Genomic DNA, 27,318 nt, shown 5'->3' on the forward strand with positions numbered 1-27,318 from the left:
ACTTCAAAAAAGACTTTGGAAGACTTATATGAACTGATGCAAAAGGAAGTGAACAGATCCAGGAGAACATTGTACGCAGTCACAGCAATATTATAATGATAATCAACTGTGAAAGACTTAGCTATTCTGATCAAGACAATGATCAGACCAAGGATGAAAAATGCTATCAATCTCTAGGGAGAGAACTGTTGAACCATGAGTATAAATTGGAGAAATTTTCTTCGTTTTATTTTTCTTGCTTTTTAGTTTTGCAACATGGCTAATATGGAAATATGTTTACAAGACTTTACATATATAATGCAAGTCATATTGCTTGCCTTCTCAATGTTTAGGGGAAAAGTTGGAGGGAAGGAAAGAATTTTTAACTCAAAATTTTAAAAAATGAATTTTACAAAGAAATAACCTGACTGGATGAAAGGTAAGTAAATTAATCACTTCTGCCACCCTAAATACTTCTCCCCACACCAGCATACACTTCTGCCCAGTGACTCTTCCAAGATTTTTTTATCCCTCCTCAAACCTTCCATGGCTTGCCCTCCTACCACTCTCTTGACTGAGATACTTTCTTCATATTTTGCAGAAAAATATCAGGCCATTTGCCATGAGCTCCCCTTTCTCCCCTCTTTCTAATCTCCTATCACTCAAATGAATCCTGTCACTTTCTTCTTTTACCAACCTTACTTTTTTTTACCAAGGCTAACACTTCTACTTGTTCAAGCAATTCCATTCCATCCTATTTCCTACAACTGATTGCCTGTTCTGTCACTCCTACTTCACTTAAAAAAAATCTTTCCCTGTCTATTGGCTCCTTTCCTATTGCCTACAGTCATTCAAATGTCCACTTTATACTGAAAAAAAAGAATCCTCACTTGATCCTTACATTCTCACTACCTGTCATTCTGTATCTCTTCTATTCTTTTAAGGTAAACACCTCAGGTCTTCATCAGTGGGTACTTCATCTTTTTCTCTAATTCTCTTCTTAACCCCCTTTAAAATGACTTCTGACAACCTCATTCCTGTGAAACTCCTCTCTCCAAAATTACCACTCACTTCTTAGTTGCTGAATCCCTTGGCCTTTTCTCAGTCCTCATTCTTCTTGACTTCTCTGCAGATTTTGATATGGTTGATCACCCTCTATCCTTTGACACTCTCTCCTTCTCTAGGTTTTCAGAATATCATGCTCTCCTTGTTCTTTTTCCTATTTATCTGACTCTTCCTTTTCAGTTACCTGTGATGGATCCTCATGTAGATCATACCCTCTAACTGTAAGTGTTGCTCAGGGTTCTGTCCTGGGTCCTCTTCTCTCCTCTCTCTATACTACTTCCCTTAGTAATCTCATCAGCTCCTATGGATTACCATCTCTATGCTAATGATTCTCGGATCTACTCATACTGCCCCAACTTCTCTGTTGACTTCCGATCTTTCATCTCTGATTGCCTTTTACATATCTTTAACTGGATGTCCAGTAGACATCTTAATCTTAACATACCCTAAACAGAACTATTATTTTCCCCCTACACCTTCCCTATCTCCTGTCTTCTTTTTTATTTTAGAGGGCAGCACAAACCTCCCACTCTCTCAAGACTCACAGCCTAGGACTTACCCTCCACTCCTTATTATTTTTCACTCCTCATTAAAGTTGTTGCTAAGGCTTGCTGATTTCACCTCTGCCACATCTAGAATATACCTCTTTCTCTCTTCTGATATTGCTGCCACTCTAGTGCAGATCCTCATTACCTCATGCCTAGACAGTGGTAGTACCCTAATAGTGAATATGCCTGATTCAAGGCTCTTTCCATTCCAATCAATCTTCCTCTTAGCCACTAAAAGATCATTTTTCCTAAAGCACAGGTCCAATCATGTAACTCTCCTATTTGATAAACTCCAATGGCTCCCTGTGGATAAGTTCACTTACTTTGGTAGTATACTTTCCAGGAGTGTACAAAATGATAATGAAATTGATGTACACCTTGTCAGAGCTACCTCAGTGTTTGGGAAGCTCCAAAAGAATATATGGGAGAGAAGAGGTATTAGACTGACTACCAAACTGAAGGGCATGGGGTGGCTAGGTGGCACAGTGAATAGAGTACCAACCCAGGAGTCAGGAGGACCTGGGTTCAAATGCAGCCTCAGACACTAACACAAAAACTAGCTGTGTGACCTTGTGCAAGTTCCTTAACCCCAATTGCCCTTCAAAAAGCAAACAAAACAAAACAAACTGAAGGTTACCCCTAGACAGTGTACCAGAGCCATGTCAGGAAACTGAATTGTTTCCATTGAATTGTCTTAGGAAGATTCTGAATATAACATGGCAGGATAAGATACCAGAAACTGAGGTCCTTTCTTGAGCTAAACTGTCAAATATTCAGATTTTACTGCAGAGAGCAGAACTCCGGTAGACTGGCCACATTGTTTGAATGAAAAACATACACTTGCCAAAAAGACTTTTATGGAAAACTCACACAGGGCAAGCATTCACTTGTTGATCAAAAGAAGTGATACAATGATACTCTCAAAGTCCCTCTTAACTTTAGAATTGATTGACAGGACTGATCAGAATGACATGCCCGCATGAGAGAAGGTGCTATGCTCTATGAGCAAAGCAGAATTGAAGTAGCTCAAAAGAAACATGAGATGTGCAAATTTAGAGAATCCACCCCAAATGTTCACTTGGACTATTTATGCCTGACCTGTGGTAGAGCATTCTGAGGTCATATTGGTCTGATCAGCCACATTCAGACACACTGTAATGTGACTCTCCTTAGTGAAGTTATTTTGGTCTTCTTCAAAAAGCAAGAACAGCAAATAACTAACCAACTAACCATACTACCTTCAGGATCAAATCCAAATACTCTGTTTGGCTTTCAAAGCTCTTTATAACCTACTTCTCTCCTACATTTTCAGTCTTCTCACATTTGGCTCTTTTCATCCAGCTTAAAAGTCCTTTATTTCATCTAATACCCATTTTTCCCTGAAAAAATATATTCAGTTTTGCTGGGAAGGTGATTCTTGGTTGTAATCCTAGCTCCTTTGCCCTTTGGAATATCATATTTGAAGGCCTCTGATCCTTCATTGTAGAAGCTCCTCAATGTTGTGTTATTTGGACTGTGGCTCCACAGTACTTCAATTGTTTCTTTCTGGATGCTTCAATATTTTCTCTTTAACTGGGGAGTTCTGGAACTTGGGCTATAATATTCCTGGGAGTTTTAATTTTTGCATCTCCTTCAGGAAGATGATGTCTAGGCTCTTTTTTAATCATGACTTTCAAGTAGTCCAATGATTCTTAAATTATCTCTCCTCAATCTATTTTCTAGGTCAGTTGCTTTTCCAATGCGATAGTTCACATTTTCTGTCTTTTTTCCTTCTTTTATGGTTCTTGGTGTCTCATGGAGTCATTAGTTTCTACTTGATCAATCGTAATTGTTAATGAACTATTTTCTTCAGTTAGCTTTTGTATCTCTTTTTCCATTTGGCAAATTCTGGTTTTTAAGAAGTTCTCTTCTGTGAATTTTTGTATATTTTTCCACTTTGCCAATTCTGCTTTTTGAGGATTTTTGAGGTTCTTTTACCATTTGACTCCTTATTTTTTTTAGTATGTTTCATGTCTCCTTTACCAAGCTTTTGCCTCTTTTTCATAATTTTTCTTGCATTGCTCTCATTTCTTTTACCAAATTTTCCTTTACTTCTTTTATTTGATTTTAAAATCCTTTAAAACTCTTCCAGGAGTTCTTTTTGGTTCTTAGACAAAGTCACATTTTTCTTTGAAGCTTTGGATATAGCAGTTTTGACTTTGTTTTTTTTTTTCCTGTGTTTCGAACTTCCCTGTCCCCATAGTAACTTTCTGTGGTCAGTTGTTTTTTTCTGTTGTTTGCTCATTTTCCAGCCTATTTCTTGACTTTTAACTCAGTATTAAAATGAAGTTCCGCTTATGGTGGAGGGGGCCTTCTCCAATCTTTGGGATTTTCTTACTGCTGCTCTCAGAGCTAGTTCTGAGGTTCTGTGAATTTTCAGTTCTTCGAAGGATCTAAGGAGAGGTATGATCATTACTCTCCTGGACTGTGCTCTGGTTTGTGAGTGACCACAGGCACTCTTTCACCCTGGCGCTGTGCTCAGGGTTTCTTCTCCCTTGTGGCTACAAACTCTGATGTGCTAGCGTTCCTCTTTGGTGTTGAACTACAATCTGGAACCATATATGGGCCATGCAATAGAGTCTTGCAGCCAGTGCCAGAAAAAGAACCCCTGTGATCTCCTTTTGACCCATTGTCTGACCCCATTACTGTCTGTGGACTGAGACCTCCAGAAGCTGCTACTGCCATTTCTGATAAAGTCAACCCCAAGACCTGCTGCTATTTTACTGGATTCATGTCTCTTCTATACTGCACTGGATTATGCCCTGCTCTCATTAGTGCAACAGAACTTTCCTATTGACCTTCTAAGTTGTCTTGGACTGGAAAATTCTTTCATTCCATACTTTTGGTGATTCTGCTGAATCATAATTTATTTTGAGGCATTATTTAAAGTAGTTTAGAGGGGATATGGGAGAACTCAGGCAAGCCCTTGTCTTTTCTCTGCCATCTCCAACCCCCTTAGTTTTTTTTTTCCTGTATCATTATAGAGAACAGAAAAGCTATATTCCTTCTCAATAAAAGAAGAGAAAGATGTGCTCTCTTTTACTAGATGTACAAAAAGTGGCTAGATGACTATTTAATGATATTTTTATAAAAGCATGAGATTGAATGACATATCATATGTGATTCTCTACAACTATAATGTTCTATGACCTATAAAATGGGGGTGATGAGACTTTTACTTTAAAGTGACAGGGCTGGACTTGATGGTTTCTTGAAATTCCTTCTGACTTTTAGATCTGTGATTCTATGGGTGCTTATACAGAGTCATTTTGTACACAAAGGGAGCAGGGCTTTCCTCTAACTGGAATATATAAAGGGAATTGCAATTTGGAGACATAAGGGGGCAACATTTGCAAATGTCCTATAGAAGTTTCCTTAACTAAGGTCTCACTATTTGACAAAAACTGCTGGGAAAACTGGAAAATAGTATGGAAGAAACTGGTTATAGATCAATATCTTACACCATATACCCAAATCACGTCTAAATGGGTGAATGATCTAGGTATAAATGCTGATACTGTAAGCAATCTGGTAGAGCAAGAAATAGTTTACCTGTCAGATTTATGTAGAAGGGATTATTTCATGACCAAATAAGAGTTAGAGAGCATTATGAAATGAAAAATGGATAATTTTGATTACATTAAATTGAAAAGTTTTTGTACGGGGTGGGGGGCGGGGCAGAGCTAAGATGGTGGAATGGAAGCAGGAACTTTTCTGAGCTCCTCCATGAATTCCATCACTAACCGATAAAAAGTGAATCTGAATGGATTTTAGAGTGACAGAATCCATTGGGAGATGGAGCATGACAGATTCCCAGCCTAGGAAAGCACCCATGTAGGTCTAGGCAGGGGGAGCACGGAGCACATGGGGGCTGTACCAGTGCAGACCTGAGAGCAGAACACAGCAGAGAGAAAGAGTCCCAGACAGCAGATCCATCCAGCCCAAGGGCAATTTGCAGGGGTCTCACTACCAGACTGAGGATTTGGTTGGGGATAGATAAGAGAAAGTGCAGGGCCTGTGGCAGCAGCTTCTTCTGGGGCCATCAGCCTACAGCCTGGATGTCTAAAAATCACCTACCTGAACTTCCAGGAGCCAAAATGGCAGAGTAAATGCTAACAACTCTGATCCCCCTCCCTGCTTCTGAAAACCCAGAGACTAATGCCCTACCCAGTGTAAAATGCTGAAACAATGGAAACAGCCTCAGGCTTGGGAGTCCTAGAGGAAGGGTGTGACTGAAGCTATGCCAAGCTTAAGTGAAGGGTGAGAGGCCCCCCAATACCCCCACCTCAGCCGCCCAGCTGGAGATCCTAAAGCCCAGGGTGGTGGAGCCAGCAAGCACTAATAACAGAAGCCACCAGGGGAATCTACAGACATCAGCACGGATGGCCACCAGCTGCTGAGCCTGCCTGAGCCATAGCCTAGGGGCACAGAGCCAATGGCCAGACCATCCTTCCCCCACACTTTACTCTGTGAGCCTCAGGGTAACCCAGGGGAAGCACTGAGAGACCTGGCCTTGCCCTCAGTCTAGACACCTAGAGGCTACAGCACACAAAGTCAACAAATAAACCCCTATCTCCCATGCTGAGAAATGTGGTACATCTGTACCCCATAAGCAGAAATCAACTCCAAAAATTCAGTGCATAGGCAATCACAATGGACAAGAAGGAAACTGTGAAATAAATAACAATACAATCTTGTTATACTAAGCAAAAACAACCAAATTCAGAGGATAACATGGACTCTATACTCACACCTGAGACCACAGAAGGAAATGTGAACTGGTCTCAAGCCCAAAAAGCATTCTTGAATGAGATCAAGAAAGATTTTAAAAGCCAAATTAAAGATGTAGAAGATAAATTTAAATCTACAATGACCAAATTAGAATACAAATCTCACTGAAGAAAACAAATCCTTAAAAAGTAAAATCTGTGTACTGGGACTGGAGGTTCAACATCTAAGTAGAGAAAATACCTCCCCAAAAAAGGAGCTTCAAAAACTAACTGAGGAAAATATTTCACAAAAATTAGAATCAGTCAAATCAAAGCTAAGGACTCTATGATAAATCAAGAGTCAGTCACACAAAACATAAAGATTGAAAAATTAGAATAAAGTGTAAATTATCTCACTGGAAAAAGAAGTGACTTGAAGAACAAGTTCAGGAGAGATAACCTAAGAATTAGTGGTCTACTGAAAATCCATGATGAAAAAAAAAACCAGCCTGTACAACATTCTCCAAGAGATTGTCAAAGAAAACTGTCCTGAGGTCCTAGAATCAGAGGGTAAAATAGTTACCAAAAGAATTCACCAGTCTCCTCCTGAAAGAGATCCCAAATTGAAAATTCCAAGAATTATAGTAGCCAAATTCCAGAATCATAAGGTCAAGGAGAAAATACTACAAGCAGCCAGAAAGAAACAATTCAAATATAGGAACTACAGTCAGGATTACACAGGACCTAGCAGCTTCTACATTAAAAGATTGGAGAGATTGGAATTTGATATTTTGTAAGGCAAAAGAGCTTGGACTGCAACCATGGATCAGTTACCCAGCAAAAGTGAACATAAACTTTCAGGCAAGGAGATGGTCATTTAATGAAATAAAGGACTTCCAGACTTTCCTTATGAAAAAGCCAGAACTCAATGGAAAATTTGCTCTCCAAATACAAGACTCAAGAGAGACATAAAAAGGTAAACAAGGAAAACACACACACATGTACACATACATGCAGAAAACTTGTGAATTAATAAGAACAAATGGTTTACACAACTATATGAGAAGCTGCTACCTGTCAATATAGAAATTTATATAATTATAGGGACATTTAAAAGGGATATACATAGATAAAGGGTATGGGTATAAATGAACTAATCTGTTGATTAAAAAAAAACCCTATGAAGGGGTACAAAGGGACAGTAAGAGAAGAAAAGGAAAGGATGAGGCAGAAAAGCATAAATTATGCCACCCAAAGAGGTATAAAAATGTACTATAGTAGAGGAAAAGATGGGAGGGAGATGAACATCATATGAACATTATTCTCATTGGTTCTGGTTCAAGGAGAGATCAATATAATTAGTTAAGTTTAGAGTTCTAATGTGAAAAGACACAAAAATTCATTATAACAGAGGGAAAGGAAGGAGGGAAAAGAGCACTGTATGAAAATTACTCTAGTTTGGGTACAAGGAGGGAATAACATGCTCTGTTAAGTATAAAAATCTATTGTGCCATACAGGCAATAGGTGGTGTAAGGGGGAAAAAAGAGGGAGTAATTAGAAGGGAAGGAAATAGTAGTAAGGGGAAAGGGTAGGTAAAGTGGGGGGATACAGGGAGGGAATACTGAGGGAAGTGGTGGTCAAAAGGAAAACACTTAAGGAGGGGAAGGGAGAAGGGAGAAATAAAAATATAAACAGGGAGGAAATAGGATGGAGGGAAAGAGACAGAATCATAACTGTGAATGTGAATGGGATGAACTCTTTCATAAAACAGAGGTGGATAGCAGAATGGATTAAAAACCACAATCCTACAATATACTGTCTACAAGAAACAGATTTGAAACAAGGGGATACACACAGGGTAAAGGATAAAGGCTGGAGTGGAATATATTATGCTTCAGCTAACATAAAAAATAATAAAGCAGGGGTAGCAATCCTTATCTCAGATAAAGCAAAAGCAAAAATAGATCTAATCAAAAGAGATAAGGAAGGAAACTATATCCTGCTAAAAGGCACCATCAAGAATGCAGCAATATCATTACTTAACATATATGCACCAAGCAGTATAGCATCCAAATTCCTAGAGTAAAAGTTAAGGGAATTAGAGGAAGAAATAGAGAGCAAAACTATACTACTAGGGGACCTAAAACTCCCCCTCTCTGAACTTGATAAATCTAATCTCAAAATAAACAAGAAAGTAGTTAAGGAGGTAAATAGAATTTTAGAGAGGCTAGATATGATAGATCTCTGGAGAAAATTGACTGGGGATAAAAAGGAATATACCTAATTCTCAGCAGCACATGGTACATACAGAAAAATTGACCATGTACTAGGGCTTAAAAACAGCACAATTCAGTGCAGAAAGGCAGAAATATTAAATGTATCCTTCTCAGATGATGATGCAATAAAAATCATATGTAATAAAGGGTCATGGAAAAATAGACTAAAAACTAATTGGGAACTAAATAATTTAATCCTAAAGAATGAGTGGGTCTAACAAGAAATTATAGAAACAATCAGTAACTTCATTCAAGAGAATGACAATAATGAGACAACATACCAAAACTTGTGGGATGCAGCAAAGGCAGTTCTTAGGGGAAGTTTTTATCTCTCTGAGTGCATACATGCATAAATTAGAGAAAATGGAGGTCAGTAAATGGGACATGCAACTGAAAAAGCTAAAAAAAGAACAAATTGAAAATCCCCAATTAAATACTAAATTAGAAATAATGGAAACCAAAGGAGAGATTAATAAAATTGAAATTAAGAAAACTATTGAATTAATAAATAAAACTAAGAGCTGGTTCTATGAAAAAAACTAATAAAATTGATAGACCTTTATATGATAAAAAAGAAAGAAAGAAAAAATAAATTATGAGTATCAAAAATGAAAATGGTGAATCTACCTCCAATGAAGAGGAAATTAAAACAATAATTAGGAATTATTTTGCCCAATTGTATGCACACAAATCTGACAGTCTTAGTGAAATGGATTAATATTTACAGAAATATAAGTAGCCCAGATTAACTGAAGAGGAAGTAAATTACTTAAATAACCCCATCTCAGAAAAAGAAATGGAGCAAGCCATCAATAAACTCCCTAGGAAATAATTTCCAGGGCCAGATGGATTTACTTGTGAATTCAATCAAACATTTAAAGAACAATTGATTCTAATACTATACAAACTATTTGGGAAAATTGATGACAATTGGTGAAATTTAATGAAAACTGATGACACAAATATGGTACTGATACCTGAATAGGGAAAAGAAAAAATGGAGAAAGAAAATTATATACCAATTTCCCTCATGAACATAGATTCAAAAATTCTAAATAAAATATTAGCAAAAAGAGCACAGCAACTTATCATAAGAATAATACACTTTACATACAATAATACAAATCCTACACCAGGTAGGATTTATTCCAGGAATGCATGGATGGTTCAATATTAGGAAAATTATCAGTATAATTGATCAGATCAACAACAAAACTAGCAGAAACCATAGGCTTATTTCAATAGATACAGAATAGACTTTTGAGAAAATACAACACCCATTCCTATTAAAAACACTACAAAGTACAGGAATAAATGGAGTTTTCCTTAAAATAGTAAGTAGCATCTATCTAAAACCATCCCCAAATATTACAAGTAATGGGGATAAGCTAGAAGCATTTCCAATAAGATCAGGGGTGAAATAAGGATGTCCACTATCACCCCTCTTATTCAATTTGGTACTAGACATTTTAGTAGTAGTCATGAGAGAAGAAAAAGAAATTGAAGGAATCAAATTAGACAAAGAAGAGACTATGCTATCACTCTTTGCAGATGATACTTAGAGAATCCTAGAGAATCAAGTAAAAAAGTACTTGAAATAATAAATAAATTTGGCAAAGTTGCAGTATATAAAATAAACCCACATAAATCCTCGGTGTTCCTATATATTTCTAATGAAATCCAACAGCAAGAGATAGAAAGAGAAATCCTATTTAAAGTTACTGTAGACATTGTAAAATATTTGGGAATTCACCTGCCAAAACGAACCCAGGACATATATGAACACAATTATAAAACACTTTTCACACAAATAAAGTCAGATGTAGCTAATTGGAAAAACATCATTTGCTCATGGCTGTGTTGAGCTAATATAATAAAAATAACAATTTTACCTAAATTAAATTACATACCAACCAATCTACCAAAAATTACTTTATAGAGCTAGAAAAAATAGTAACAAAATTCATTTGGAAGAACAAAAGGTCCATAATATTAAGGGAATTAATGAAAAGAAATGCTAGGGAGGGTGGCCTAGCCATACCAGATTTTAATCTGTATTATAAAGCAGCAGTCATCAAAACCACTTAGTGCTGGCTGAGGAATAGAGTAGTGGATCAATGAAATAGATTGGGTACACAAGACTCAGCAGTCAATGACTATAGTAATCTACTGTTTGATAAGCTCAAAGACCCCAATATTTGGGATAAGAACTCACTATTTGACAAAAACTGCTGGGAAAACTGGAATATAGTACAGCAAAAACTGGGCACAGACCAGTTTCTAACACTGTATACCAAAATCAAGTCTAAATGGGTCTATGATCTAGATATAAAGGCTGATACTGTAAGCAGTGTGGGAAAGCAAGGAATAGTTTACCCTCTCAGATTTATGGAAAAGGGAAGATTTCACGATCAAACAAGAGTTAGCATTTTAAAATGTAAAATGGATAATTTTGATTACATTAAATTGAAAAGTTTCTGTAGAAACAAAGCCAATATAACCAAGATTAAGAGGGAAGTAGAAAATTGGGGAAAATTTTTTATAACTAGTGTCTCTGATAAAGGCCTCATTTCTAAAATGTATAGAGATTTGGGTCAAATCTATAAGAATACAAGTCATTTCCCAATTGATAAATGGTCAAATGATAAGAACAGGCTGTTTTCAGAGGAAGAAATTAAAGATATCTATAAGCATAAGAAAAAATCCTCCAAATCACTATTGATTAGAGAAATGCAAATCAAAACAATTCTGAGGTACCATATCTCATCAGTTAGATTGGCTAAGAGGACAAAATAGGAAAATGATAAATGTTGGAGAGGATGTGGAAAAATTGAAACACTAATGCATTATTGGTGGAGTTGTGAACTGATTCAACCATTCTGGGGAGCAATCTGGTATTATGCCCAAAGGGCTAAAAATAAGTGCATACCCTCTGACCCAGCAATATCCCTTCTAGGTTTGTATCCCCAAGATATCATAGAAGTGGGAAGAGGCCCCGTATGTACAAAAATATTTATAGTAGCTCTTTTTGTGTGGCAAAGAATTGGAAATCAATTTGGGAGTGGCTAAACAAGTTTTGGTAAGTGAATGTAATGGAATACTATTGTGCTATAAGTAATGAGGAGCAGACAGACTTCATAATAACCCAGAGAGACTTATACAAACTGATGTTGAGTGAGAAGAGTAGAACCCAGAGAAATTTTTACACAATTACAGACACAACATATGTGTGACAACCAACTTTGATAGACTTGGCTCTTCTCACCAATGCAAGGTTATATGACAACTGCAAAAGACTCATGATGGAAAGAGATGTCCACATTTAGATAAAGAACTACAGAGTTTGAATGCAGATTGAAGGAAACTACTTGCTCTCTCTCTTTTTCTTGTTTTGTTTTGTTTCCTCATTCCCATTGTTCATTCCATTGGTTATAATCCTTCTTTACAACCTGACTAATGATTAATGTGAAGGTATTTGCATATCCTATATTTGATTGCATATTGCCATGGCCGGGGGTGGAGGGGAAGGAAATAAAAGGGGAGAAAATTTGAAACTCAAAGGATTGTGGAACTGAATTTTGTTAACTAAAAGTAATCCAATTGATAAAAATAAAGCTTTTGTACAAAAAAGTCGATGTAACCAAGATTAGCAGGGAAGTGGGAAATTGGGAAAGAATTTCTTCAACTAGTGTTTCTGATAAAGGCCTCCTTTTTAAAATATGCAGAGAAGTGAGTCAAATCTATAAGAATACAAGTCATTCCACTATTGATAAATGGTCGAGGGATATGGACTGACAGTTTTCAGAGGAAGAAATTAAAGATATCTATAAGCATATGAAAAAATGCTCTAAATCTCTATTGATCACAGAAATGCAAATCAAAACAACTGTAAGGTACCACATCTCACTGGTCACATTGGATAAGATGACAAAACAGGAAAATGATAAATGCTAGAGAGGATGTGGAAAAATTGGAACGCTAATGCATTATTGGTGGAATTGTGAACTGATCCAACCATTCTGGAGAGCAATGTGGAACTATTCCCAAAGGGCTATAAAAAGTGCATACTCTTGGGGTGTCTAGGTGGTGCAGTGAACAGAGCAGTGGTCCTGGGGTCAGGATGACCTTGAGTTCATATCCACCCTCAGACACTTAACAATTACTAGTGTGTGTCCTTGGGCAAGTCACTTAACTCCAATTGCCCTGGCCTCCCCCTTCCAAACCCCCCTCCCCAAATACATACCCTTTGACCCAGCAATTCCACTTCTAGGGCTGTATCCCAAAGAAATCACAGAAGTGGGAAAAGGACCTATATATACAAAAAATATTTATAGCAGCTATATTTGTGGTGGCAAAGAATTGTAAATGAAGGGGATGCCCACCAATCGGGGAATGGCTAAACAATTTGTAGTATATGAATGTAATGGGATACTATTGTGCTGTAAGAAACGAGCAGACGGAATTCATAATAACTTGGAGAGACTTACATAAACTGATGAGGAGAGCAGAACCAGGAGAACTTTGTACACTATTACAGACACATCATATTGTGGCGACTAACTTTGATAAACTGGGCTCCTCTCAGCAGTACAAAGTTAGAAGACAACTACAAAACACTCATGATGGAAAGAGATATCCACATCCTGAGAAAGAACTACAGAGTCTGCAGATTGAAGCAAAGTATTTGCTCTCTCTCATTTGTGTTTTAATTTGTTTTATCCCTTCTCTCTCATTGTTCTCTCCATTGGTTATAATCCTTCTTTACAACATGACTAATGTTTAATCTGAAGTTATTTGTAGAACCTATATTTGATTACATGCTGCTATGGGGGGGGAGAAGGGAGAAGAGGAAGGGGAAAAAATTTTGAAACTGAAGAGATTGTGGAACTGAATGTTGCTAACTAAAAATAAATACATAAATTTAAACACAAAAAAGAAAAAAATAAGTTTCCTTAACCCTCAAAACTGTAAGAGATTTTTATCATATTAAAACTGAATTCTAAACAGATAAACTCACAGAAGTATGTGAAGAAGGTGTTTTAGAACCAATAATAAATTTAAAAGTCTTGTTATTATATAAAATTATTTGGTATCAGATTTTTTTGTTGGTTTGTTTTGACTTACTTGTCTATCTCATTCATAGTACTAAAATTGGAGTTAGATGATATGGGTTTAAATCTATTTTTTTTCCACTTGCTATCTTTGTGACCTTGGGGGTAAGCTATGGAAACTCTCCTGTCCTCAGCTTGCTCACCCATAAAATGAGAGGGCTGGAATACATGACCTCTAAGGTCTCTCCATGCTCTAAATCTCTAAGTCTATAATTTTTAATTTGGATAAAATGCTTGTCTGGGGAAGAAGTAAAAGCCCGTGAATAAAATGAAGTTGGGAAGATAACTTCTGATACTAGTTATCTCTGCTCCTTACTTAGGGTTTCTCCTTACCTGGGCTAGTAAAAATTAGACCTAAAATATTTTTAAAGATACTTTCTATCTTTTTCTTTTTCTTGATGTGTGTGTATTAACCCTTGTATTTGCAGTTAAAGCTTTATATTTTGAGCATAACCTCACCAGAGGAAGGGTGATGTAGAGGAAAAAGTGATGAATTTGGAAGATATAAGTGAGACACTTACTTGGGTGTGACCCGGTTTTTTACCTCTGAGCCTTGTTTCTTCTTCTGTCAAATGAAGATGATTGCATTTGTAAAACAACTCTAAGGACTATTTTTAAGCAAAGAGATTTACAGACTTTGAAACTGTAGTATAAATGTAAGTTGTTGGTGATGAAGCAATGGGGCATAAAGAAATGAAGCTTTCCTTGAAGCCAGGAAGGCCCATGTCCAACTCCCACTTCTGATACATCCTAATTCTGTTATCCCAGGAAAGTCACTTCTCAGTGTACTAGGCAATTCTCTAAGATTTTAAATTGTAAAAAAGGCACCAGACTTCTTTGGTAGAGGGAATTTCTTCTTATAGGAGTTTACTATATGAATGAAGCCACAATTCTAGTTCCTTCCTATTGATAGTAACAATCACTGGCTCTGTGATTCCTGGTTCCTGTCAATGAGAAACTTTACAACTCTGAAATGAAATGCAGCTTGCACATCAAGAATTGAGAATTCATGAACATGTTAAAATATGTAAGTTTCATAATTCATATGAATTTCAGGAAGCATTCCCATCCCCTTTTTAAAACTATGCCAGTTTTTCATGTTTTCTCCCATTGACTCTGATTCTTCATCATATGACTAATGTGAAAATAGGTTCAATATCAATGTATATGTAAAGCCTATATCAAAGTACATCCATTCTTGGGGTGGGAGGAGGGGAGCGATGGGGAGAAAATTTGGAACTCAAAATCTTATGGAAGTGAATGTTGGAAACTAAGAATAAATAAATTAATTTCAAAAAAATAAAAACTGTGCTAAGATTAGTATATTTAGCCTCCTGTCATGAGATGTATTGAAATGTGCTTTCTATCTTTTCTCCTTCAAATGCCATTGAGGTTTCTGAGTTGCAAGTGTTCTCCCCTTGGAAGAAATAGTGCAGGTACCAGGGTATAGGAAGACAGTTTACTGGTCTTAAAAACCCTTTCTTTCCAGGAATGAAGAAGTCATTGCTCAGCAACAACAATTCATCACCATTAGCCTGGGCAGGTAGAGGTAACAGGTTCTCTGCCAGCTCTGTTAGATCTGAGATGTATATAACAGCAATAAGCTCACCAGACAGTCACATCGTGCCTCTGACAGCTATCTGCTCCTTGAATGACCAAACCCACTCTCTAGAATATTGAGTAGCAGCCAATAATTGTCACCTGAATTGGGATGATCTAATAAGGCTGAATCTTTATTCAGTTCACTCTTCCCTAAATGATTGGACAGTACAAATGAGAGGACAGATAGAAGATGATGTGCATAGTGATGGTTAAGGAGGCACTAATTAGTGAGTAATTATAAGCCCACCATGGCTTCCTACTGTAGAATTTGATGGTGTACTGCCTAGAAATTGGGGGCACCAACTGAATTGCAAAATTAGTATTAATGCCTTTTTTCAGTACTTTTTCACATTCCTGAAAGGATCAAATCTTAAAGTCTAGTTTCTGAAATTAAATCTTTGCGTTACTCTGGCCTTTAAGGAGGAAGCATTTATAAAAGACTCAGATTGTATCTGTGACATATTTTTGGCCTGCAGCTTCTAGGATAACATACCTTTTCCCTAGATTACTTTAAGTGATACGTTTTCTTAAATATCCATAATTAGGAAAGCATCCCACATTTATATGTGTCAAAAAGTATATGAGCAAATGTGCTTACAAGAGAGTGAGATTCTAGACAAGGAATTTTGGAAAATTTTCTTATGTCCTTATGTGATGGTATGGGCCTACCAAACCCCAATGATCCTTTCTTTTCTTTTACATGGACATCTCTATTTTGGGGTCACAGATTTCTAGAAATGATGCTGCCACTTTTCTTCTTATGCTGAATTCTTGACTATTTATTTTGCCATCAGAAACATATAGGATGCATTTTTAAAAACGCAAGATAATTTTTAAATTTACTTTTCTAATAATTTTATTTTTCATAATAGATAAAATGGAACTAGTATTATGTATCTTTTTGAGACTAGTAAGAAAGCAGTAGATGAGGAGTAGAAGTGATGGAATACTTCACAAAAGTAACCCTGCCATTGGAGATCAATATAGTTAAGGGGGAGAATGGTTATCTCGTTCACTAAACTTTTAGAAAATCACATATGTATGACCTGAGATACCAAGGTACATAAACAGACTGATATAGCTACACAGGAAGCTCATCAATTAATACAAACAAAAATTACATATACATGACGGTGTTATATATACATAAAAATTACATATACATAGAAGTGAAGTTGTGTAAGTGAAGATAAATAAATGAACATGCTGTAAGAATAGTATTGAGTATTATAATGATGACAAAATGTACCAAAATATTTGAGTTGAAGTTAAAGAAGTTTTCTGATGAAACTTAAAAAAAAACACCTCTGAAAACACACATTAACAAAATAGAGAAATATGGGATATACAAATTGAGCATACAATTTAGAAACCTAGAAAATCAACAACAACAGAATCCCCAAATGAAAAGAAGACATCTTGAAAATTGAAGGAGAAATAGGTACAATGGGGGAAAAAAATTACATAGATTTTAAAAATGTTGCAACCAGGATAAGAAGAGGAAAAAAATCTTTGCATCAAAAGTGTCTTAAAAGTGTATGATATTCATATTAGCTACTATTACAAAAATAAAAATGATAAATGTTGGAGAATACGTGAAAAATGTAGCTACTAATACACTACTGGTCGAGTTGTGAACTGGTCCAACCATTCTGGAGAGCATATAACTTTGTACAAAAGGTGACTAAATTGAACATACCTTTCGACTGAGCAAGGTCTGTATCCCAAAGAGGGATAAAACAGGAAAAAAGGATATACATGTGAAAAAATGTTTATAGCAGCCCTTTTGTGGTGGCAAAATATTGGAAATTGAGGGGAAGCCCATAATTTGGGGAATGGCTAAACAAGCTGTGGTATACGAATGTAATGAAATACTATTGTTCTATAAGAAATAATGAATAGTCAGATTTCAGAAAGAAACCTGGAAAGACTTGTATGAACTGATGCAGAGTAAAATAAGCAGAACCTGGAAAGATTATAAATAGTACAATGGACAAAATACAAAAGACGCATGATAGAAAATACTATCCAAATCCAAAAACTGATGGATTGTAAATGCAGATTGAAGCCTATTTTTTCACTTATTTTATTCTTTCCTGTGTTTTTTTTTTCCTTTTGATCTGCTTCTTCCACAACTATGACTAATATGGAAATATATTTTGCATGATAGCACATGTATAAACTATATCAAACTGCCTGCCATTTTCAGAAGAGAGGAAGGAATAGAGAGAGGGAGAAAAATTCGGAACTCAAAATCTTGTAAAAATGAACACTAAAATTTTCCTTCATATGTAATTGGGAAAAAAACCCAAAATACAACCCCCCCAATAAGAGTCTGATATGCAAGGTATGCAGAATACTAACAAAAATATATGACCAAGAGCCAGTCTCTAGTAGCTAAAAGGTACATGGTATCTAACAAACATCAGACCTTTAGTCAATACTTGCTCATTGATTGATGGATGAATTACAAAGATATGAATAATTTTCAAAAATAAGAATCTTTAATAACAAGAGAAAAAATATCAAGAAAATGAATATCAAAAGAACATTGAAGTCTTACCTCATGTCCAGAAATTTTTCAATGATGATAAAGAACAGTTGTGGAAAGATAGTCAAGCTGGCATAATATTAAATCTTTGAATGCGTCCAACTGTTCTAGAAAGTAATTTGGAATTATTCTATGAAGTTACTGGGTAAATGGATTATATAGTGGATTCAGTGCCTGACCTGTAATCAGGAAGACCCCTCTCTCTGAGTTCACATCTGGCCTCAGAAACTAGCTGTGTGACCCTCAGAAAGTCACTTAACTCTGTTTACCTCAGTTTCCTCATCTGCAAAATGATCTGGAGAAGGAAATGGCAAACCACTTTAGTATCTTTGCCAAAAAAAAAAACCCATAAATGGGATCATGTAGAGTTATACACAACTGAAAAATAACTGAACTCAAATAAATTATTAAAATATCTATACTCTTTGACCTGGAGATACCACTATTTAAACATGCATACACAAAAATAAATCCAAAGACAAAAAAGTCACACATACAATGAAATTTTGCTGTTAGGACTTTCTGTCATAAAAAGGAACTAAACATGATGTCTGTTGAGTGGACAATGGCTAAAGAGTTATGACTTGTAAATGAAAGGAACAAACACCAAAAAATGAAACTGAATTTTATTGACTAAAATTATCCTGGAAGAAAGATGAGAAAATGCAGATCCATCTCTTCTTTGTGGGAGTAGGGTAGATGGTATAATAATAATAACCAAATGATAACCAAGATAGGAGAAAATACAGCCTCATACTTTTTTTGCAGAGCTGAGATGTGCATCATTATGTATGCTGTCAAACTCCACTGGTATGTTGGTTAGTTGTATTCTACTGCTTTTTCCTTCACTCCATATTCATTTTCATTCTTTGTTAATTTCTAAGATGGATCTCTGTATAGGGAAGGTTAGAAGAAATACATTTGGAAATGAAAGTGATAAAGCAATATACTTCTAAATAGTTTCAGGAATGCTAAGGCCCAAAACAAGATGATACTTTAAAAAGATCATGAAATTAAGAAAAATAATAAGTTATTTTTAAAAAGTTATGTAAATGATGAATAGCTGGGCCCACTCTTTGGGACAGTATGGTACAACAATTTATGTCAGAGACAATCAGAATTATTCAATTCCTATTTGTTTCTTTTTCTATTAGCTAGGATAATAATGATCTTTATATTGAGAAAGGTGGTATAAATAAGATTAATAGGGATGAAAAATAAAGATAAATGAGAAGAGAGCAATTAACTACTCTAAATGAGTTCAAGCCACCTGGTCCAGATAAATTACATCCCAGTGTACTAAAAAGAACTTGTAGATATGGTAGATGAAATAGTGTCAGTGGGCTTTAGGAATCATGGAAAATATTAGAGGTGGGGAAGTTGTGGAGGCCGGCTAATATACTGGTTTCCAAAAAATCAACCAATACATATAAACTATAGGCTAATTAGCTAGAATTTGATTCTAGGTAAAATTCTAGGAAGAATTATTAAAATGGTTATTTGCTTAGGCTTAGAAATGCTGATTACTATGAGCTCTTCTGGTTTAATTATGAACAATCTTATAGCCTGCTAGTTAGTCTGCTTACTTCAAGTCATTCCCCACTCTAGTCCATCCTCTACTCCCCTATAAAATTAATCTTCCAAAAGCACAGGTCTGACCATGTCATTCCTCTGTTCAATACATTCCACCTACAGAGTCAAACTTAAAATTATCTGGATTTCATCTCTTCTCATCTCTGCCTTCTCTCTTCCCTTGTATCCTTCAAGTCTCAGCTAAAATCTCACCACCACAAGGAAGCCGTTTTGAACTCCCTTAATCCTAGTGCTTTCCCTTTGTTGATTATTTCCAATTTATCCAGTATCTAGTTATCTGTGATAGCCCTAGTATGTAATTGTTTGCTTTCTTTTGCCCTTAGTAGATCACACACTTCTTGAGAATGGGGTCTATCTTTAAATTCTCTTCCATCTCCACTGTTTAGTGTGGTCCATGGAACATAGCAGGCACTTACTAAATGCTTATTGACTGAATAACACTCCTTATTTCATTTTTGTGTATTATTACTAAACGTGTATATACAAGAAGTTCCATAGACATATACCTAGATTTCATTTAGATATTTGATAAAGCTTCTTACAACAAATACTTTGCTGGAATGTATACAGAGAAGGACTATCAAAATAGTAGAGTAATTTGATAGAATGCCAAATAAGCAGTTGAAGAAACAGCATGTTTTGCCTCGAGAAAATGTATTTTATTGGAAAAATTATTCCTGTTTTCTAATATTTAAAGAGCTCTCATTTGGAAGAAAGTTTAGAGAAAGTCACTGGGAATCATGGGGAGACAATTTTATTATAAGGAGGGATTCCCTAAAAATTAGAGTTCTCTCTAAATGGAATTGGGTATTTTGGAAGCTAGTGAGTTTTCCTGTCATTGACCATCTTCGAGGAGAGTCTGGAAAACCATAACTTTTTTTAATGCTGCAGAGGAGATACAGTTCCTTAAGTTCTTAAGGTTCTATGATTCTAGAATTTTAATAAATGTTTATTGAAATGAATTGCAAAGCATCAAATTCTGGTGCCCCTTCATCAAGACCCAGCGTTATTCTATTTGACACTTGTTGCCTGGTAGTATGTGATTGAACACCTGCTCCTTTTAAAATTTTACCTATATAATTCTTCACCTGACTCCTTGCAAGTCTTCTTCAGTTGTCTTTTCCTCAAGAATGGATCTTGGGGGCGGCTAGGTGGTGTAGTGAGTAATAGCACCGGCCCCAGAGTTGGGAGGACCTGGGATTGGTTCTGGCTTCAGATACTTAACACCCACACAAAAAAAAAACCTGTCACTGAGAGGTTAAGTGACTTGTCTAAGGTCACACAGCCAGTACCCAATAGCATGAGGACTTGAACCCAGACCTCCCTGACTCTAAAGTTGATTCTATCCACTACACTATACCATTTGTCTTAATGAAATTTCTAATTGTTAACATTTTAAATAGAAAAAAAATAGTGGAACTAATAAAAGTATAAAGCTACTAAAATTATCTTCTGAAAAGAATTCATACTCAATTCACACATGCTTCATAATCAGTGTATAGGATTATTTTTTCTAGGTGATCAATTTTACTATGAGAATTGGTGAGTCTGTTATGATTGGGTTGTGTTCCTTTCGTAGTATTTTTATTGCATTCATACTTTTCCCCTCAGGATCCTCTTCTGCAGTTCTGAAATGTTGGCTTAGAGCATGCATGCTATGCTCATTACCTTAATGGTAGGAACAGCATAGCTCATTAGCATTTTCCTGGAAGTTTGATTATGGTTAAGATTAAGGAATACTGAAATACTGTATCTTTTGTAATTCTTTAATTTCCTTTAGTTTCAAGTAGTCACTAATATTATTTTGCCACTTGTTGGCAGTGATTAGAATGCTCAGCTATAAGTCCAGAAGAACTGGGTTCAAATTCTGTCTCTGGCACTGATTGATTATGTAAACCTGGGCAAATCAGTTACTTTTATGTTGTTTAGCCATTTTCAGTTGTGTACAACTCTTTGTGACCCCTTTTGGGGTTTTAATGGCAAAGATGTTGGAATACATTGCCATTTCCTTCTCCAGCTCATTTGCAGGTGAGGATACTGAGTTAAACAGGGTTAAATGACTTGGACAGGGTTACACAGCTAGTGTGTGGTAGGATTTGAATTCAGGTCCTCCTGACTCCAGGCCCAGTAATCTATCCACTGTATGACCTAGCTGTCCTCAAATTACTTTTATAAGCTTCAGTCAATGGAATATGGTCTGCCTGGGTGCAAAAAGATTTTGGCAGTGAGGAACTTCTAGATCCTTCCTCTGCATTTCATGCCTTTTTCATGTTTTCCTTTAACTTTTAGCATGTAGTTTAACTCATGTGATTCTGTGATCTCATTGAATTGAATGTTCTTTCCATCAACATAGATTGCAAACCATTCATGGTTGCCTATAACATATAGTGATCATTCATGTTCTTCCATAGGTTCACTAGAGCAGTTCTAAAGTCCTTCTCTAATTCCTTCTGACACCAAAAGGATACAAGTGGAGTCCTCAGAGACTCCTCCTGTTATCCCCTAGTTCTCATTTTCTTTTTCTTTAATATATTTCCTTGGTGAGATCCTTTATTCCAGTTCCTACTGGCAGGTCATTATTTCTTATATACATGTATATGGTGTATTACATCTTATATCTCTCTATTGCTCGCTCTATGATAATCCCTTATAATGTACTAAGAGCTATATAATACTGGTAGAATATTGGTGTTAAAAAGTTGGATCTTTGTTTCCAAATGCGTGTATATGTACACACACATACACATATATGAAAACATATACATATGAATGTCTATATATAGAATTTTATGGTGCTTCAGCGCATTATTTTTGATGTTACTATTGATTTTTCTTCATTGCATTTTTCTTATGATTGTTTTTTACTTTTTATTTTGTAATCTTTACTTTTTTAATTTGAGTTCTTTGGGTTGCTGTCTTCATGGAAGTCCACTAGTATATTTTTTTTTTCTAAATAAGTCACAGTGAAGAAGTTGTAAACATTGTCTACATTTGAACTATTTTTTTTTACAGCCCCATTCACAGGAGTCATGCAGAGCGTCGCTTTGTATATAAGATGATGAAAACCATGCCTGATCTATCTTCTCAGTTGACACATGAAGACTTCAAGGCACTTAGTCGAAATATCACTGCTGAAACCTGGTTGAAAGGCACCACGGGTAATGGCATAGCATGTGAAATACTCTTCTCAGTTAAACTTCTATGGAGTTATGATGCTTCAGTATCTTGAGCCTTCTACTCTTATTCACATATTAGATTTAGTTAAAGGTGTGAACCGGATATGGCCAACCATTCCTAGTTTTAGCACTTGTCTTTTCCAATATGAATTTAATGAACAATACACTTCAATCACTTGTATAGCTAATTGGTAGGAAAGCTGGGAGTAGAGAGTTTGTTTGACAAGCCCAGGGTTAAATGTTCAGAGTGGAAGATCTCCTAGTCATGAACTCAATCCACTGGATCCCTTTGTCAAGTTTCATGACACTGCTTTCTATTTTTTTCCCTCTGGTAAATAAAAAAAAAATCACTCAAAATGTCCCTTGCACCTACTAAATACCTACTTCATCTAAAAAATACTTATTTTTAGAAATTTTTACCTATTTGTCAGTTTTGGAACCCATTTCTCCTGACTCCATCTCATGTTTCCTACCCCACTACAATTAATTCCATTTGACCTGGTATTTGACCATTTGACTACCACAAGTAGTAAACACATAATCATAAATACTGTTAGGGGGAAATAAGAATAAAATAAACAAGTCAATAAAAAGAGTATTTATATTTAACATTATTTTGTTATCAGCTTGAGTAGATTTTAGAATTAGATGAATTATTTCTGCCGTTTAATGAATATTTAGAAGGAAAAAGACTTTTCCATCTTTAAATGAGGCCAGGTCGACTCATTTAATAAATATTATAAATCTAATTTATATGTAGAGAGAATAAAAATGATCAAATTGGCATAGTTTGAATACACACAGCTTTTGACTAAATATATATAAATTTAAATTTAATAAAATTTATTAAGCAATAAAAGGTCCAAATTTAGATTTCACAAAAACATGCGTTCAGACATTCAAACAATATTCACTATCTTCACTCAGAAGCCTTAAGGCTTACACCTGTCTATGTTGAAATATTTCCCTGGAGCTCCTTCTTCTTGGTGCTTTAATTTCATAGCTTCTTTAGGATCAACTTTCATAACAAAGCAGTGAACCCATTAAGAACTAAACCTTTTTTTCAAGTTTCTTTCTTCATCCAATTGAAAGGACAATGAGACCTCCCTAAATGTTTGTATCACCCCTTTTTCTTTATTCATGTTTGAAGCTTCACTCACTCAGCCAGGCTCCCTTAGAGCTGTTTTACAACCTGCTATTGAGGCAGCTGGTGTCTCTAGAGGAATTTCAAATCATGCTGTGTGTTCCTTAGATAATTGTGTGGCCACAGGTTTTTGGACTCATTCTTTTCAGGAAACTTTAAAAAGTTCCTTTGTTTCTCAGCACTTCTGTTTCAGTGTGTTCAAAGAAGATTAACAGAATTCTCCTGGAGTCGTCACGTAGTGAAAATGGGGAAACCCAGCAACAGAGCATTAAAATATTTCCCTAAGGTCACAGTTACCAGAAGTAACTGGAACCAGAACTTGTTTGTATTGTAAAGGGGAGACTGCTTTGGCTTTCAAGGCAGTTCAATTTAAGAAATATTTTTTAAGCACCAATTATATGCAAATCACTGAGCTAGACATTGGGGATATGCAGATGTAAATAGACAACTATTACTACTGAGAAGCATGTGTGATGAATAAAACCCCCCAAAGTTTCTGGGTAATTAATAACAAATTTATTAATTAGGTTAGCTAAAAATGAACAAATCAGTGGTCAGTTATTTCTCTTGGAAAACCAAAGGCAAAAACAAGGAGAACCTGAAAACCTTAAATTTTTTTTTTTAAAGAAAATGCTCCTGACAAGTAGAAATCAACTTGATGAATATTTAATGAATAGGTGTATTAGAAGTTGTCAGCTCCTCCTTCTGAGAATGTGACTTGATCATGAGACTCAGCAGCCTCTAGCAATCTAGAGAGGAGAATCTGTCTCCATACAGATCACTTTAGTTGGTTTTCTTCTTCATGACCTGGGTCAGCCTAAATTCTAATGCAGAGATACAAAGAGAACTTGCCTAGAGTGCATTCTGTTTATGCTCTAAACAGAAGTAAGATCTCCTAGTTGGATGCGGTCAAGCCCAAGATGAAACAGTATGTTCTCATTAATCAGTCATGTCTTTCAGAGACTGACTTTTTACATGAGAAAATATCAGGAGAAAAACCTCGATCTTAATTTAATAATTGTTTATTAATACAATAATTGCAAAATAATTTCCCTCATGTGCATATAATAAGTTAAGGTTTTTTTTTTCTCTAAGCAAAGACATAGTTTCCTATAAGCCACACTAAACTTGTACAATACAAAATTACCAAGGAAACACTCCTTTTTGATGCACATCATCAGAGAGCCATCATGAAGATGATGTATAATGTTAAATGTCATTCTTCTTGTGATGGATAACCCAAAGTGTCATTGCTCAGAAGATGGATAATAGAAACCAACCACAGCTTTTATGATCTATTCTAGTGTTGGAAGAACACTGCTGTAAAATACATGATTAGAGTAAGTCTCCCTCTGTTATCTGTCAACAGGCTAGTAGTTCTGAGTGTTATATATCCTCACTTTAGTGCTGACCTGACAATATATAAAATGTAAATTTTAGTCTTTTAACTGCTGTAGAAAATTATATCTATTTTATGAAAGTGGCAAAAATGAGAGAATTAATAAAAGTTCATTTTATAAAGGTAAAGAGAGAAATTAGATTAATTAGGCATTAGAATATTATATATCAAATTAGAAAATTGAAATAAATTGGAAAATTAAAACTATGTAGTACTAATCCTTTTATTTAGGTCTAAGATAGAGAAGAGAAATTCACTATGCTATGCACATTTATAATGTCACATAATTTTTCCTTTCCAGGTAATACCTATTCATTCCATAAACATTTGCTAAATACCCATAATTTGAAAGAAAGAATACAGTGATATATATTTGTATATATTATATGTTGTGTGTGTGTATATATATGTGTGTGTGTGTGCTTGTGTGTGTGTCTGTCTGTGTATGTATGTATGAAATGTTCAAGAGATATAATTTCTGGCTAATTAATCATTTTATTAATTATGGCTAGTGAATAATTAATAAAAGGATGGTCATTTGACTTTCTCTCATAATCCAAAAGATAATTCATGGAGAACTCTTGATTTTTATATACCCTTGGAAGACTAGGTGTTCCTGACAGGTGAGAATAAACTCTTATTGGTTAACATTTAATGAAAGAATGAATATTATAATGAGAGGTGGCCCTATTCTAATGAGGTACTAAGTACTAGACCCTTAGTGCCACTCATAGACAAAGAGAGACTCATCTCAAGCCAGATTACTGAAAGTCTTAAATAATTTTTGGAAGAAAATACTCCTGACAAGTGGAAATCAACCCTGATTTGTGGGTATTTAATGATCCTCTTAACAATAAAGACAAGATTTACCTTGGTGTTTATACATTGACTTTAATGCTAGGCAAAGCTCCAGGGAAAAGCCTCCCTTTGGTCTCCAGAGAGCTGACAATCTTGCTTCTTGCTGGGTGGCAAGTCCTTCTCTGTTTAGCTTTAGAGGTGTGGTCAGTAGGAATATTATGAAATCCACATCACCATCCCATCAGGGAAGCTACTCTGCCTACCCAGGGTGGCTATGAGTTGGGTATCATGAATGACAATACATAGACAAGCAGGCTGAAGTATACTATTTTTGACTTCTAGGTATAGCTTTACAAATGGGAATAAAATCACAGTATCTCTATTGATATTCTTGCAACCTCTTTCAAACTAAAGTTACATCTAACCACGTGAGGTTGCTCTGAAGGAACAGGGATAGGAAAGTCATGGTTTATCTTTTGGTCACCAATACTACTTCCTCTTACCTTAGAAATTAGCAAAAAAGGTTTATCCCATAAAATACTTAACCCAACTGTTGTTTTAGTCTTTTCTTTCTTTTTTTTTAAATTTTCCTTTTTGAGGCATTTGGCTTAAATTATTTGCCCAGGGTTACTTAGTGTCTAAAATTGGATTTGAGTTCAGGTCCTCCTGATTTAAGAACAGGTGCTCTATCCACTGATAGATCTAGCTGTTTCTGTTTTATTATTACAGAAGGTCATAATCCCATTCTCTGAGGGGCTTAGTTACTTGGACCATTTCTCAGCTCTTCTTTGCAATGTTAAAGAAGCAGATTTAAAGAAAGCTCCTAGGGCAAAGGAGTGTCCTAACAATTGCTCCCCTCCCCCCACCCAGCTGCCTTGCTCTAGTATATTCCACTGTTCCTTTCTTAATATTCATCTCATAAACCTTGTCCTACTTCCCCCACCCCAAAACAAAACAAAACAAAACAACTCTTTAACATAGTAAAGAATAGTTCTTAACCTGGGGTCTTCGAACTTTTTCTTTTTTTGGACTGGAGAAAACAAGGTAATGGGGTTAAGTGATTTGCCCAAGGTCCCACAACTATTAAGTGTCAAGTATCTGAGGTCACATTTGAACTCAGGTCTTCCTGCCTCCAGGGCTGGTGCTCTATTCACTGCACCACCTAGCTTCCCCTACTATGAACTTAAAAAAAGTATTTCAATATAATTATTTTCCTTTGTAATCCTATATATTATAGAGGTCACTTTGTCATCAAAGAGGACTGATATTTCTCTATATTCTTTTCTTTCTTTCTTTCTTTCTTTCTTTCTTTCTTTCTTTCTTTCTT

General features: G+C 35.7%; 1 protein-coding gene across 1 annotated transcript in view; it reads left to right on the top strand.

Annotated features, from left to right (window-relative positions):
* Positions 1-27,318, top strand: part of CNBD1 (cyclic nucleotide binding domain containing 1) — a 492,475-nt gene that overhangs the window by 280,760 nt on the left and 184,397 nt on the right. The window contains exon 5 of the mRNA XM_069103480.1: positions 22,487-22,632. Within this exon, the coding sequence (XP_068959581.1) occupies positions 22,487-22,632 (146 nt within the window). The remainder of the gene's footprint in view (positions 1-22,486; positions 22,633-27,318) is intronic.

This window comes from Petaurus breviceps, unplaced genomic scaffold, assembly GCF_028583685.1.
Source record: "Petaurus breviceps papuanus isolate PSGF00001 unplaced genomic scaffold, PetGlider_PUasm1.0 582, whole genome shotgun sequence".
Classification (NCBI taxonomy): domain Eukaryota; kingdom Metazoa; phylum Chordata; class Mammalia; order Diprotodontia; family Petauridae; genus Petaurus; species Petaurus breviceps.